The 15,340-nt window shown below is 35.2% G+C and overlaps 2 protein-coding genes across 2 annotated transcripts; both read left to right on the top strand.

The window, feature by feature from the left end:
• The first annotated feature begins 7,376 nt into the window (after positions 1 to 7,376).
• On the top strand, positions 7,377 to 8,453 carry LOC135226471 (pro-resilin-like). The gene is made up of 3 exons (XM_064266079.1): positions 7,377 to 7,433; positions 7,920 to 8,006; positions 8,137 to 8,453. The coding sequence occupies exons 1-3, from the start codon at positions 7,422 to 7,424 to the stop codon at positions 8,374 to 8,376; spliced, it is 339 nt and encodes a 112-aa protein (XP_064122149.1). The 5' UTR covers positions 7,377 to 7,421; the 3' UTR covers positions 8,377 to 8,453.
• Positions 8,454 to 12,228: 3,775 nt separating this feature from the next.
• Positions 12,229 to 13,075, top strand: LOC135226479 (pro-resilin-like). Its single transcript, XM_064266091.1, has 3 exons — positions 12,229 to 12,267; positions 12,565 to 12,651; positions 12,776 to 13,075. The coding sequence occupies exons 1-3, from the start codon at positions 12,256 to 12,258 to the stop codon at positions 13,013 to 13,015; spliced, it is 339 nt and encodes a 112-aa protein (XP_064122161.1). The 5' UTR covers positions 12,229 to 12,255; the 3' UTR covers positions 13,016 to 13,075.
• Positions 13,076 to 15,340: the final 2,265 nt, after the last annotated feature.

The following is a 15,340-nucleotide window of genomic DNA, read 5'->3' on the forward strand; positions in this document are numbered from 1 at the left end:
CGAAAGAAAAGAAGTCGATAAAAATGTTAACACTTTCTGATAAAATGAACGTTCAGCGGGATAAAGATATTCTCTCAAGGAAAAAGTTGATAACTTGGTATCTCACTTCTTTGCAAAAAAAAAAAATAATAATAATAAAAAGCATCTTGTAATTCATTTCTGGCTAAAAGTCAGAAGGGTTGGCGTAGGCAATCTGTCATGGGAAAACAATTGTTTTATGCCTAATTATGTTGGGTCATTTTCTTCCACAAGGCTAATCTTCGGGAGAAGCCATCTACAGTGGTCGAAAATAACAGTCGATCAGGAACGATAGGGACTTAATTAGAACTCCTCCTTCGACGTCTAAAACACAGAGATTTCCCTTCTTCTAGTCGATATGTCAAGAAGCTCATTTCACTCCGCGACATGTCAGTCTTCTTCCGTAACTCAAGGTAACGGAATGAAATTTTCATTGATTTCAAAATTTTTCAAAAGTGAATCTGAGGGAAGTTGCAATGTGTAGAAATTATGATTTTAACAGAGACTAGAGTCATTTCAGCAGTTTACTGTCTGAGAGCTCTTTCCATGCTTTCATTTCGTGAATATTCGTCAAAATACTTGTTTGGATGTGAGTTAGTTTTCTTCGTAAATCCAAACCATCTTATAAGAATAACAAAGAAAGAACTAGTCCTTGAAAAGAAGAAAAAGAAAAATGAACAAATAATCCTTTTCACTAAAAATGGTTAATAATATAGATGAAAATAAGTAAAAATTTTAAGGTTTATATATATATATATATATATTACATATATATATATATATATATATATATATATATATATATATATATATAAAACCTATGTCTTTTTTATTACAAGGCAATTGGCATGGACATAACCACATGTTTGATATATTGTGACAAATTCGGAGCCTTAGGACCTGCTTTTGTATGTATCCAGTGCCGTCCAGGAATGGCAGAGAGTAGGAGCAGGGACACGAGCCTTTATTTTCTTGCTTTAGTTCTTTCTTATAAGTCTTAGAGTTAATCGCATCTAATTAGAGGCAATAATCTGAGGATCCGGGGGGAGGTCTGGGTCCTGGATCCGAGGTGAGGGGTTCCCCCCCACCCCCCGGGAGCTTCACAGAGGAGCCCAGATCTCATTGTTCTTCAGAATGGATGTCTTCCGAGGCTTGGCTGGGAAACCATACGACCCACGTTTGATTATGCTACCTTCCTCCGAAGTTGACCCTAGAGCCAAGGGGAGCCTCAGATGTCGAGGGGGACGGTGGGTGGTCCTTTAACTCACATTTTAGACATTTCAGTACTATTATTGACATCATCTTTGCTAATATCAATAGGATACTTTGTTAGAAATGGACAATCTTAGCAAACTAATAGGACGTGTAGCTTTGCGGTTTAAGCAAGTTTGTTCGTGTGAAATACGATCTCATTCTGGTCCAGCTTTCCAGCCACTCACTGAAACGGCCACTAAATCATTTTGTTTTGGCAGACGTCTTATGGACTGATGCCCTTCCTGACTACAGTCCTCCCTATGCGGACTAAGGAAGGTCCCGTTACGTTTTTAAAAAGTTAATTATTTTGATAAAGAATCAAAGTTTTGACTCTCAATTAATATTTTGCCCGAAAAGCAAGAATATGTACTAGATTAAATAAACCATAATTCCTAGAATTCCTTTCTTAACACATCGCAAGTTTGCTTAAAAGGTGTGTAGATGTTTTTCAGCGTTTACACGTCCGTTGTTACTTTTAAGATCGAGTGGATAACTATTTTCCATTTGCGAATGAATAAACAAATATACCAGATGCCGTTTATTTCACCGGTAATCTTAGCATGTTCCTTTCATTTTGTTGCAGCAAAACTGAAATTTTCTTTGAAGTTGGAAGCAATTTCTTTACATTTTGTAACTGCAGTTTATGATTGTTCAAATGTCCTTAGTGCCCCCCCCCCCCCCCCCAAAAAAAAAAATAAAAAATACACACAAAATATAACTAAAGGAAGTCCGATAAGGAAATTGAATAAGAAATGTATTTGAAAGTGTTTCTTTTTCACTTAAATTAAATTTAAATCTCCCTTCCTCTTCTTCTTCTCTGACATATGTTTCCTTCTATGGCGCGTTCTCTCCTTCAACGGAAATCCAATTATCGAAATCACCTTGGACGTGTCGTTATGAGGAAAGAGATGTGACAGAAGGAGAGTTTCATTAACTGACACTCCATGTTCAAAGCGGAATTATTATCTCATTCTGGAGATAACAATTCCCAGTTTAGTTCTGGCTTGTTTCATTTCGTCTAGTATAGTACAGTGATTTCACGGCTATAATCTTACCCGAAGTCGTAATGATCTTGGTGAAATCCACCGGAAAGAGACAGCTCTCTTCAATGATGTTCTCCATCACTGTGATATCAAATTGTGAAAGTGTTTGAAGAGAACAGTTGGCAATTTAGTTGCCGTTCATGAATAATGTTATTCACATCATTATATAGCCTTGGGATTTTCTTCTAGACTCTTAGAAATAATGAAATAAATTTTCAGTGTCTTATATAACTATGGCCATATTATATGGTGAATGCTGTATAAACTATAGCCGTATTATAAGCCGAATGTTGTACATCAAAAACTTTAGAGATGTGTTAAGAGATGTATGGAAATAAGGACTACCCTAGAACTTGAGGAGAACTGTAATTTTTCACTAGCACTTCCCCATCTCTCTTTGACGAAGTATATATTAAGCCTGAATTGCTTATACTTTCCGTCACTCATTGCATTCTATATTTGGAAACAGGCGAAAATGACTTCCATAGAGCACCCTGTTTACCATTGCAACTCCGACAAACGAAAGCAAGATCAAAGTGATCTGTTATTATGAAAAGATGGAACTCGAACGGAAGCGCAGAGGTCTAAATCCGATGAACTCTCTTTTCTCTCACTCGTATATAAAGTATTCGTTGGGGTTCCCTGAATCGTAGGTTAATTCCAAAAAACAAATCATCTGGTCACTAAGGTAAGCCAAGAGACGCTGCAGGCATTCTTGGTTAGCAGGTGCGAAGGTTCTCTTGTCACTTCTAACCACAAAGCCTAAAAACATGACATCATTTTGTGTTGCCTCTACTGCATAACAATGTTTCTTATTTGACTCCTGCCAGAATCTTAAAAAAACAAAAAGAATAAGTTTCCAAGAATATCTATATATATATATATATATATATATATATATATATATATATATATATATATATATATATATATTAATACAGAAAGGTTGGGCCATCTGGAACGCCGTAGATTCAATACAAATACAAATTTTCGAGATTTTGAGTCTCAACTTCAGGGCTGTAATATACAATATATACAAATTCAAAACAAGAGTCAGTATTGATATCAGTAAAGTAGAAAAAAATATTTTTTTATTCTTTTAGACTTTAAGTTTTATGATTTTCCACTTTTCTTTTATAACTGATATCAATACTGACTCTTGTTTTAATTTATATATTTTGTATATTTTACAGCCTGAAGTTGAGAATTTGAAAACTGGCTTTTTCCATCCTATTTGAGTATGTATATATATATATATATATATATATATATATATATATATATATATATATATATATATATATATATTCTAATTCGCTCTACCTCGGAATTAATATATTTTCAAAAATGTTTAACCGAGGGGGAATTTGTTAAGCGATAATAGAATTGGCGATCGACAGGCACGAACCATCGACCTCTCAATTCCAGGACTGGCAGTGAAGCCCCAGACCACCCCGCCACCTCAGTTCGATATATGTATATGAATCGCGGTAATGTGTAGACATATTTATATATATATATATATATTATATATATATATATATATATATATATATATATATATTATATATATATATATATATATATATATATATATATATATATATATATGTTTCTTTTTTCAACACCAGGTTTGCTTGTTACTGGCCCTTGCTGCCGCCGTTTATGGAGTCCAACTCACCATGGATTTACCTTCAGTGAGATACAGACAGGAGTATCATAATGTGTCCATTCAAGGCAAATATGTCTCTTCGTAGGAACCAGCCACCTACGACTTCAACTACGCGGTGAAAGACGATACTCCGGCAACGACTTCGGCCACGAAGAGGCCTGTGATGAATACGACCCTCAGGATCCTACTATGTCCTCCTTCCCGACGGCCGCCTGCAGAAGGTGTCCTACAACGTCAACGGAGACTCAGGTTTTGTTGGCCGAAAGTCACTTACGAGGAATAGGGCCCAGGCATTACCCAGAGTAGTACCATCAGTCCAGCGCATAGGCCTAACTTCAATCCAATGCGAGCTGACGGTTTTTTTATTTATGGAGTAATTACACGAATTTTGAGCTACAATAAATGAAACTTTCAAATAACTTAAGCTATTGTTTGTTCTTCCACAAGCTGGATGTTAAATCTTCACTATCACTAGTATAGAAAATAAATAATATAGAACTTATTGATAGTATTCCAAACGGTTACTTGAAGTTCAAACGACGCTTGCTCCCAAACCTTATCAGGATATCAACTTTCAACCACACCTTTGTATCCTCAGGTATTTCCAGGTACTGAAATTCTTGCATTTCAAGAGTAATTTACAAACGTAGCATTTTCTGTCTGTCTGTTTGTTTGTAAGGGGAATAATAAACATAATGAAACCAAAATGGCAAGAATAATCGTATCATTATAGATTTTTTTTGAACGACAGATAAAGTTAATTGTATATTATCACGGTTGACTGCAATATTTACAACGAAACTAAAACTTGTGAAGTCAACGGAAATTTTAGATATTGTAACAAGCAGAAGAAATGAGCAATAACTGGTGGTGACAAACAATCTTCACTGTATTCTGTAGAATGATACGACACGTAAACACTGTGTCATAGATATATTGATACAACACAGATTTAGAAAGGAAAATTTTTTTTTGAAAGCAAAAATTAGTGAAGTGGATGGCTTACAGGCAATTTGATAAAAAAAAAACAAAAAAAAAGTTCTAAGGGATCCACAAATCACCTAGTTGGAGTTAACTGCCTTCTTCTTCATCACCTGGTATTTGTTAAACGAGCTAACGACGGTGTCAACATCTTCAGCGACTTTTTTTTTTTTTTTTTTTTTTTTTAAATTCACCTCAGTACATGGTGTGCCTAATTGTTCATTTGGACTGAAGATGAAGCCAGGAAGGGTTCGAAGGCTTTTTGTGAAGAATTTTTAAAATTATGCACGAACTCGCTACATTTTTTGTCATTGTGGACCCCTTAGAACAATATATATACTCTCGCGATAGAGTTTTTTTCCCAATTAAATAACAAAAATAGCAAAACCCAAGAGAATTCTAAGGGAAATAAAACTTCAAATGACAATCATAATGTTCCACGACTTATATGGTGAGGAGATGCCTCCCATTATATAATTTGTGTATAAGAAAAAGGGAAGAGGTGCCTCCTTCGAACCCTTCATATCTGTTCTTTCCTCGAACGCCATATCTTCCCTCCCAACTCTTCCCGGTTCTGCATCAAAGGTAAATATTCCCCTTTCGGGCCATGTTTACTTCTGGTCCCTCTCCACTTACATCTAAATTCATTTACTCTCTATCTTTCTCCATCTACCCTTTTGGCACATTTAGTGTTGTTGTTATTCTGTTTGTGGGGAGAGAGAACACTGCCGATAAGGATATTTTGCAATGGATACAGATATATATCGTCAAAATTTTTCATACTGTCATGACAGATTTATCATTCATGATCTGTATATTGAGAACCTTTATACACAAACAAATTTAATATGATTAACATTATATTCATCAACAACTTTATTTCATAAAGATGTTCACAGCGAAAGTGAATGGATTCATTGTGCCTCTGAGAAGTTTAATAATTACTCATTTTTTGTATTAACATTTCCATGGTTTTTATTTTGCAATTCATAAAACGCCCCGCTATGTGACTTTTAAAAAATAAAATTCCTCTTAATTTTTGTCAGATTTTGTACCTGGAATTCTGGCTTTTATTCATATTTTTAGTTTACGAAACGTATCAGGAAATTAGCTTTGCCCTGGAATATTAGGGTTTTCCTCCATTCATGTTTCCTTGGATTTTTCCTCATTAAGTGAGTAATTATACGAAAGGCAAATACCTCGAATTGTTACCGCTAATTACCATTTTCTATTTGCGGACTTGAATTTTTGTAAAGTATGCAAAAGATTGCGTCAATAATAAACTAATCGGCTTGGGGAAACATTCCTCAAACATTAGAACATTCCATAAGAACTGTTGATTGGAATACCGACCTCGCATTTTTAGTCTTACTTAATTGAAAAGAATTAAATCCGCAATTCGTCTCGGATGCTTGAGACCCAACGAAGTTTTTCGTTCATCCTTCTGGATACTGATTGAAGAGGTGATGGAATATTTTGTTGATGATTCACCCAATGATCGATCGATTGACTGGTTCTGTAAACCGACGATGCAACAGTAAAGATACTAAATAATTGTACAACCTAAAGAAATATTTATTTGTCTAATAAGTCTCCAAACAATTTGGAATCAGATGCTTTTGCCTGCAATTTTTCGTTCTTGATTTAAAATTGAAAAACATGTCGATAGATGCAAATTCAGCAAATATGAATTAATTTTGTCGGTTAACAAAACAAAAAATGCGTATATGAAAAAGGAAAAGCTAACATTCTCGTTATAGCTTATTGTTACTTAAATATCCCAAATAGCTGGCTACTCAGAGTACAAGAGAACTTCCATCTGAATTTCCATAACAAAAAAAAACTAGAATACTCTAATAAGAGGGATTATCAACATATACTATTAAACTAAGAGATAATAAAGAAAAGAGTGTATTTGTATGTCTGAATATATGATAATGAAAAACAGAATTTAAGAAGTGATGACGTCAAAACTGACATTTTTCCTCTTTGGGTGAAAATAACCAATAAGTAATCCACCGCTATTATTCGCACATACTTCATCAAAAGTCACTCGAAGGAATCGGAATCGTTGGAGTTCATGCTGAAAACAATGTACTTTTTATAAGTGTTATACCTTTCTATTTGCTTAGATCAATTTCTCACTAGAAATGCAAAACACAGAAAGCTTAGGTGAAGCACAGAATAGAATACCCATGCCAGGCAATCACCCACTACACAATAACCCATTATTGTCATGCAAGAGACCTCAACCTCCCCTTCGAAAACACTCACCTACAGAGACCAAGAGCAGAGTAATGACAATGTCAAGTTCAGATGGGTGGGGTAACAGGGAGGGACTTCTTCTGGAGGACCTTTCTCCTGCAACTCTTCCCGACTCCTCCCCTTCGACTTCAAGTATATAAGGCCATATTTCCACTCCACTTCACCGTACTGCATTCCGAGAGCTCACCATGATGACTAAGGTAAAGCACGTCACGAGATTTCTATGGATACAGTCAACCGAAAAATGATTGCCATTGCCATTCAAAGTGTTTGGTTTGAAATGGATAGTATATAAGTTAGTGCTAACATGGACGGACATTTTTATATAGTAAATAGCGATCCTGCATTTCTACCTCATGTATGTAGGATATGATTCCTTATTGTGTACTGAGCTCCGATGCTCATTTGTTTGTCTTCTATCGTTATATACGCTTTTATGCTTTGTATACTCACTCTACACTTAAGGTGTACGCTGCCCAATAAAGTACAGATCAGAAAAAATCGTTAATGTAGTTATTTATTGCATTAAAATTCTTCAAACCTATAACGTCTCTACTTATACAATAAGGCTAGCTTAGGGAAACTATGATTAAAGTACATAATCAAAATGACGACATTTAATGATGCAGTTTCATGAATTCATCTGAGTAACAGCGTCGTCACTAATTGTGCTGGATTCATTTCAGATTTGCTTGTTGGTGGCTCTTGTGGCTGCAGTCTTTGGTGCTCCATCCCAGCCGCAGTATGGATACGCCCCTCCTCCATCCTATGAGGTCAGTTACAAAGTAAAGGTTTTCAAAACGTTATTAAATTCTGTTAAGTTTAAAACTTTGATGAAATCACTAAATAACGCCAGTCTGAGATAATTATAGTATGTGTCAGTAAAATGCCGTCTCCCAACAGGAACCAGCAAAGTACGACTTCAACTACGCCGTGAAGGACGACTATTCCGGCAACGACTTCGGCCACCAGGAAGCCCGTGATGGCTACGACACTCAGGGATCCTACTACGTCCTCCTTCCCGACGGCCGCCTGCAGAAGGTGTCCTACAACGTCAACGGAGACTCAGGATTTGTGGCTGAGGTCACTTACGAGGGAGAGGCTCAGTACCCAGAGTACCATCCGGCGCCTTCCTATGCTTAGGCTGTCTATTTATAGAAAACTGATTCCGAACTATTTATGAGAGATCTGTTAAATAAAATGGTCGTTTCTTGAAGAAACTGTGTTTTAGTAAAACCATCAGAATGCAAAGCATTAATCCTAATTACGAATGTCCTGTGATTTGAATCGGCCGCCTTAACAAATATCAGGTACACCAATATTCTGCTGAACTAAATAGTCTGAATAAGATAAAGTCTGTGAACATTTATTTCAGAATCAGTACCCAGAGGATTAGCTTCCTCTAACTTGAAACAGAAGATGCAGGCAGCGAGGACATAGTCAAACTGACATTGCTCGGGAAATGGAAATCGCACTGTGATTTATTATTATTAGGTAAGGGTCCTAGAGTCCCGAAACGATTTAACTAAATTTCTCTAGCTATTGCCGACAGACACCACTTGGTAGATTGATTCGTTCCCCAAGCGCATTACCTAACTTACATTTTCATACATAATTGCTGTAGGAATGGATCGCTCATTCTAAAACTTGGAAATTAAGGATAACATTTTCACTAATTAATACCGAAGACTGATATCTTTAATCCAATCTAGAATTAGATTTCCTGTTTTTCTGTAAAAAAATACATTTGAATAGAGTTTTTGACCACTTGGCAAAATATATATACAGTGTATATTCTTCCACAAAATACTATGGCAGACAGATTACTCTTCATAACCAGGGTTCTCACAAGACATAAAGATCTTAGGGGGTAAATTACTTCGAGAAATAAAACTGTTATTAGTCATAGAAATAAAAAATAATTTGTCATAAGAAACGCATCAGATTTAAGTGCATGAATGAAGATCTTAGATCCTGCCGCCCAAAGAAAAAGAAACACATTTTAGCCTACTGGAAAAACAAATGTATACAAAGTTCAAAATAAAAACTTAGGAAAGGTGATTGCTATAAGAAAAAAGTCGATGGATAGAAAGGAAGATATATATTATATATATATATATATATATATATATATATATATATGTATATATATATATATATATATATATTTACATATATATAGGTATGATATATATAATATATATATATATATTATATATATATAATATAAACGTATACACAAATCTACACCCACTTGTATACAAAAATGAGCTGGTGATTTCAATAAATATATATATATATATATATATAATATATATATATATATATATATATATTATACATATATATATATATATATTATATATATACATATATATATATATATATATATATATATATATGTATATAATATATATAGATATATATATATATATATATATATATATATATATATATATATATATACGTCTACACAGATATACACCTGTTAGTAAATAGCAAAGTGAGCTGGTGATTCCAAGTATATCCCCTTCGTACCCAGCCCTGAGTAAAGTGTCTAGAATACTGGACACTTAATAAACAATCCTCTCGGCTGAAAAATTCAGTAGTTATGCCATATAAATATCCCATCTTCTATGAGAGAGCATGCTCTCTACACCATAAAAGTTTTAGACTTATACCTCTGAAAACATGGCGTCAGCAAGCCGTCGAGTGACCAGAAGTTCTATTTCTTGGAAACATCTAAAGTTCTGGGTAAATTTCATGACCTATCACGTCCAAAATAATAATCCAATGTATTACGAAAACTGCTTCAAAATCTTAGTGAAGACCCCTCACACATTAGTGTGTATGACCAGGCCCACAATATTGGTTTAATAGGTGTGATAAGGAGGCAGCTTTAGTTGGATTTTGAGTGTCAAGCATTCTTGACAGTGGGCTTCGATAAAATGGAAATTATTTTTATTTAAATAAATTGTAAACTGCTTCATCATCCAAGCTTTATTTTAAACTTAGAACCTAACAGATGTAATTCTAAATATCTGTAGTGACGAAATGATCATAATATCACATTTAATTTGTGAATTGTAATTTTAAGAAATAGAAATGCCTTGCTTGGAAGTGAGCAGAATTTTTGACACTGGACCTCAGTAATACTACAATTTTTTCCCCCTATTAGTTAATGCTGGGAACACATTGCAATCAACATTTTGCTATTTTTGCTTAACTTCAAATAGTTTTAATGACTCACTTTGAGCTTTTTATCAACAATTACATTAATAACAGGCACATAACACGAGTGGCGTGTTAAATTGCTCAGTTACAGACCTAAAAATTTTACTTATGACTAAGTTTCATTTTAACTAAATGAAGTAACTGTAAGCCTCAATACCTGTTGAGTTCCTGAAGCCTTAATGTGAAGAAATACATTGTTTGGTATTCAAGAGAGAGAGAGAGAGAGAGAGAGAGAGAGAGAGAGAGAGAGAGAGAGAGAGAGAGAGAGAGAGAGAATTTGTAATAAACGATTCTGATGGTGAATAAGAGAATTAAAGGTAAATTTGGACTTTAACAAAAGAATTATTTAAATTCTTCCAATATTATCTATCTCTCTCTCTCTGAACTGTTGAGTTATGTAACCCTTAACGTAAAGACATTATTTCGCATTTAACAAAGGAGGAGAGAGAGAGAGAGAGAATAGCTCATTTATTAAAGTCCAAATTTACCTTTAATTCTCTCATTCACCATCAGAATCCTTTATTAGATCTCTCTCTCTCTCTCTCTCTCTCTCTCTCTCTCTCTCTCTCTCTCTCACACACACACACAGAGACACACAACACACACACAGTTGCTGAGCTATTGAAATCTTAATACAAAGACATTATTTGGCACCTAACTGAGAGAAGAGAGAGAGAGAGAGGAGAGAGAGAGAGAGAGAGAGAGAGAGAGAGAGAGAGAGAGAGAGATCTGTAAGGAATGATTCTGGTGGTGAATTAGAGTATTATAGGTAAATTTGAACTTTAACAAAAGAGCTATTTAAATTTTCGCCCCATCCCCCCCCCACACCAACTTTCTCTCTCTCTCTCTCTCTCTCTCTCTCCCTCTCTCTGTTAAATGCCAAATAATGTCTTTACGTTAACGTTTCAATAACTCAACAGCTATGGGGGCTTACACTTACAATTAATGAAAACAAAACTTGGTCATAATTAAAATCATTAAGTCTCTAATAGAGTATTTTAGCATTTGCACTCTTGTTATGACGGTATATTATTTTTCATGTGAGTAATTTCAGTATAAAAAATTTAACATTCCAAGTGTTTTTACCTATGAAAGGAAAAAGCTAGAGTTTGCATTCTTAGTCCAAATTAAATTAGTTTTAGTGATTTATTTCACAATCATAAATGCAGTACATTCATCTCTGAAAAAGTTTACAGCAGATAAACAGTAAATGAAAAATGTTTCCCTTAAAATTTTAAGGGTTTCAGACTTCATTTAGTGAAACCTTTTATGATATCTCATGATATTAGCGATATCTCGGTTTCATTATCATTCAGATGACTAAACTATGCCTTGTATTATTTCTATAATCTTGCCATAATCTGTGCATTGAAGCCCAATGTCAAGAAATCTGGACACGATAAAAGGCTTCATAAGCCGGAAACGGATTATATTTGATCCTTCTCGTAGGTGCAGTTATTAGACAGAAACCTTCATAGGCTGCGAATTTCAACAAAATCGGAGATGAAAGATATTTTGTGTTCGATATGCAGATATCCAAACGGCATAAATAAATAAATGAACTTCCACTAGCCAGCCACCCATTATAGAGCAACTCGATATTGTTATGAAAGAAACCCCACGATGACTTTCTAAACCACGCATCTCGAGAATCCCCGAGTAAAAAGTAATGGCAATGTCAAGGTCAGATGGGCGGTGCAGCGGCTAGAACCTCCTCATGCTCCTTCTTCAGGTATGTGCGTCCCACTGACTAGTGACTACTGTCGTACTCCATTCCCAGAACTCGCCATGATCGCTAAGGTAAAGTTAGTGACTAGATTCCGTTTTCAATATTTTAAAGAGCATTTTAGCGCGTAATGTACAATATAAAAGGCTCAGAGCTCTTACAAATAGCTAAGTATCACACATAGTTGCATTTAGCAATAGTACTATCACAATACATCATACTTTTACTTTCCCTTCTTGTTAATCTTTCTAGCTGCAGTGAAGCTGTATAGGTAACGCATTAATTGAGAAGTCATTATAACAATGACGTAGTTCATTTTCAGCAAACCATCGCAACTTTATTTTTCACAAATTGTGTTTCAATCCCGACAGATTTGTCTGTTGTTGGCCTTCGTGGCTATCGTCTACGGTGCTCCCTCCCAACCACAGTATGGATACGCCCCTCCTCCATCGTATGAGGTCAGTTTCGATTGAAGATTAATCATGATAATAATAGTAAATGATTCATAATTATGATGGAATATTTCTGAAAAAATAAGCCTTTTGTTCCAAAATGTGTTTGTAAGCCGTTCTTTACTGACAGGAACCAGCCAAGTACGACTTCAATTATGCCGTGAAAGACGACTACTCCGGCAACGACTTCGGCCACCAGGAAGCCCGTGATGGCTACGACACTCAGGGATCCTACTACGTCCTCCTTCCCGACGGCCGCCTGCAGAAGGTGTCCTACAACGTCAACGGAGACTCAGGATTTGTGGCTGAGGTCACTTACGAGGGAGAGGCTCAGTACCCAGAGTACCATCCGGCGCCTTCCTATGCTTAACCAAAGTATGAACTGATAATCACTCTCGTTTATTTATGTAACATGTTCAATAAAGTTCATTTCTACAAACTTATTTAATTTTTACATTAGTGTTATCATTCCTAATCGCACATTCGTTCTTTTACTAGACTAGCTAAACTTAAAAATGTTTCTCAAACTGCATGGGTTAGTGATGAGCATTTTTTTTTTATCAAGATCACTGACTTCCTATCATCCTTCACCTTGGAATAATGCGTCTAGTGCGTATACATTTAATCTTGAAGAGTGCTTCTTTTTAACATAGACCAGAAGGTTCTCAGTATCTATTATTGGAAAAACGTTGCTCCCCAGCAGGCACTGATATCAGTCCACAGCAGGTTCGACTGGTGGGATTATACTGGAAACAACTTATGGCCCTTGCAAATGCGGGTCTAGTTTGCTATGTGAACCACATATTCATATATAAACACAAGCTCTATCTCTCTCTCTTTCTACACACACATATAGATGTGTGTATACATATATACATATATATATCATGTATATATATATATATATATATATATATATACATATATATATACATATATATATATATATATATATATATATATATAAGACTGGTAAAAATGTTCTGTTACAACAAAATTTCATAAAGAGTAAGTACTATATTTTCAGAGACTGCTGTCTCTCTTTTTCAGGTAAGTAAAGAATGAGAAAAGTTAGACAAAGCAGTCTCTTAAATATAGTACTTACTCTATATATACTTTGGCGTTTTTATTGGCTCCTTTTATTATTATATATATATGTATGTATGTATGTATTATAAAATTACATACATACATATATATATACATATATATATATATATATATATATATATATATATATATATATATATATATATATATATATACGAATGTCTTTTACTGTAACACAACAGTATAATATGAAGATAAAAGGCCCACAAAACACTATTTGAATGTTGCAACCATACATTTCAAAATATACGGTTGCAACATTCCAATAGTGGTGTTTTATTGGCCTTTTATCTTCATATATATTAAACTAGTAGAAAGAACTGCCCAGGCTGACTACAAATATGTCACAAAACGGAATGTTGTATGGGTCTACGGAACTTAAGACGTGGACAGTGGGAGGAGTTTCAGCCGCACTTGTTTGTGAATGTTTCTAATTTCTCGGGCAAATCAGTTACCAAGTGACAATTGTCAAGTGAGGTCCGAGTGTATTTCCTCCCCTCCGTGCGCTGTTTCTCGTTGGTTTTAATCCTCATTTGACCCTGTGCGTTTACTCTCCAATATGCAAAGTGAAGTATATTCCACTTGAATGGTTGCTCAGATAATTGCTTTACAGGAATGGTGGCTTACAAAGAAGCAGCCCGACATCACTCCACCTAACCGCTCGTTCTGCACGGCTATGGAGGGAAGCTTCGAGATGGGCTAGGTCACTAGGTGTTTGAGTCGCTCAAAGCAAAGCCAATGCCTGGACGCCCTAAATATACCTCAAAATGTGATGCAAGTGTTCTTGAACGTAAATTTGAGAAGAAATCTGGTGCTGCAGCAAGAAAATTCACAGCAACCTAATCTGTAGGCCTACTATTTTTTCACTAGTTTAAACTGTGATTGTAAGCAGGCTACTCTCCAACCGCCTCCTCCCCTACGAAGCCTATTCCAAACTTTATGCCAAAACGCTGTAGAATTAAGTTTGCAGTGAGATGTAGGTGTGGTTGAATTTATCGCCTTCGTTAACTGTCTTGCCTGCTTTCATAAAAATAAACATAAATTACGTATTTTGAGCTGCTGAGTGTACTACAAATCTACCTGACTTAAACATTTTGCAAGCCATTAGTTTTTAGTGAATGTATCGGCTCTAATGTCTGCAATAGTAAGATCCAATTGAATACGTTGAAATTGGCCTGATAGCAGTACTGATGTTAACCAAAATTTGTAGTACTCTTACCACGTTAGAAATCTGTTGAAGGATCGTGGGCGGCCATATTGGATATTTGGAGTAATATTACACTTGAAACCCCGAAGAACCTCGAGTCTCTGTACTACAATGTCCTAAAGCGGCGAAAGAAGGCAATCCTTAAGTAATTAAAGGTAATTGTTTCATTCAGTAAACTCCGTTATTGGTTCAAGTGTAACGTGTCTGAATAGCATCGTTTGTATTTCTGATGATTACATAGCGATCCGAATAAAAGCTTCTTTAATAGTGCAGATTTCTCCCTCGTAGGTATATATTTCATGTCATAACATTCCGTAAGACTAGCTTATATAAAAAACTTGGAGTTGGATTAGACCTTAGGTGGTACCTAATGTAAAT

The sequence above is a fragment of the Macrobrachium nipponense genome, chromosome 20, assembly GCF_015104395.2.
Source record: "Macrobrachium nipponense isolate FS-2020 chromosome 20, ASM1510439v2, whole genome shotgun sequence".
Taxonomy (NCBI): domain Eukaryota; kingdom Metazoa; phylum Arthropoda; class Malacostraca; order Decapoda; family Palaemonidae; genus Macrobrachium; species Macrobrachium nipponense.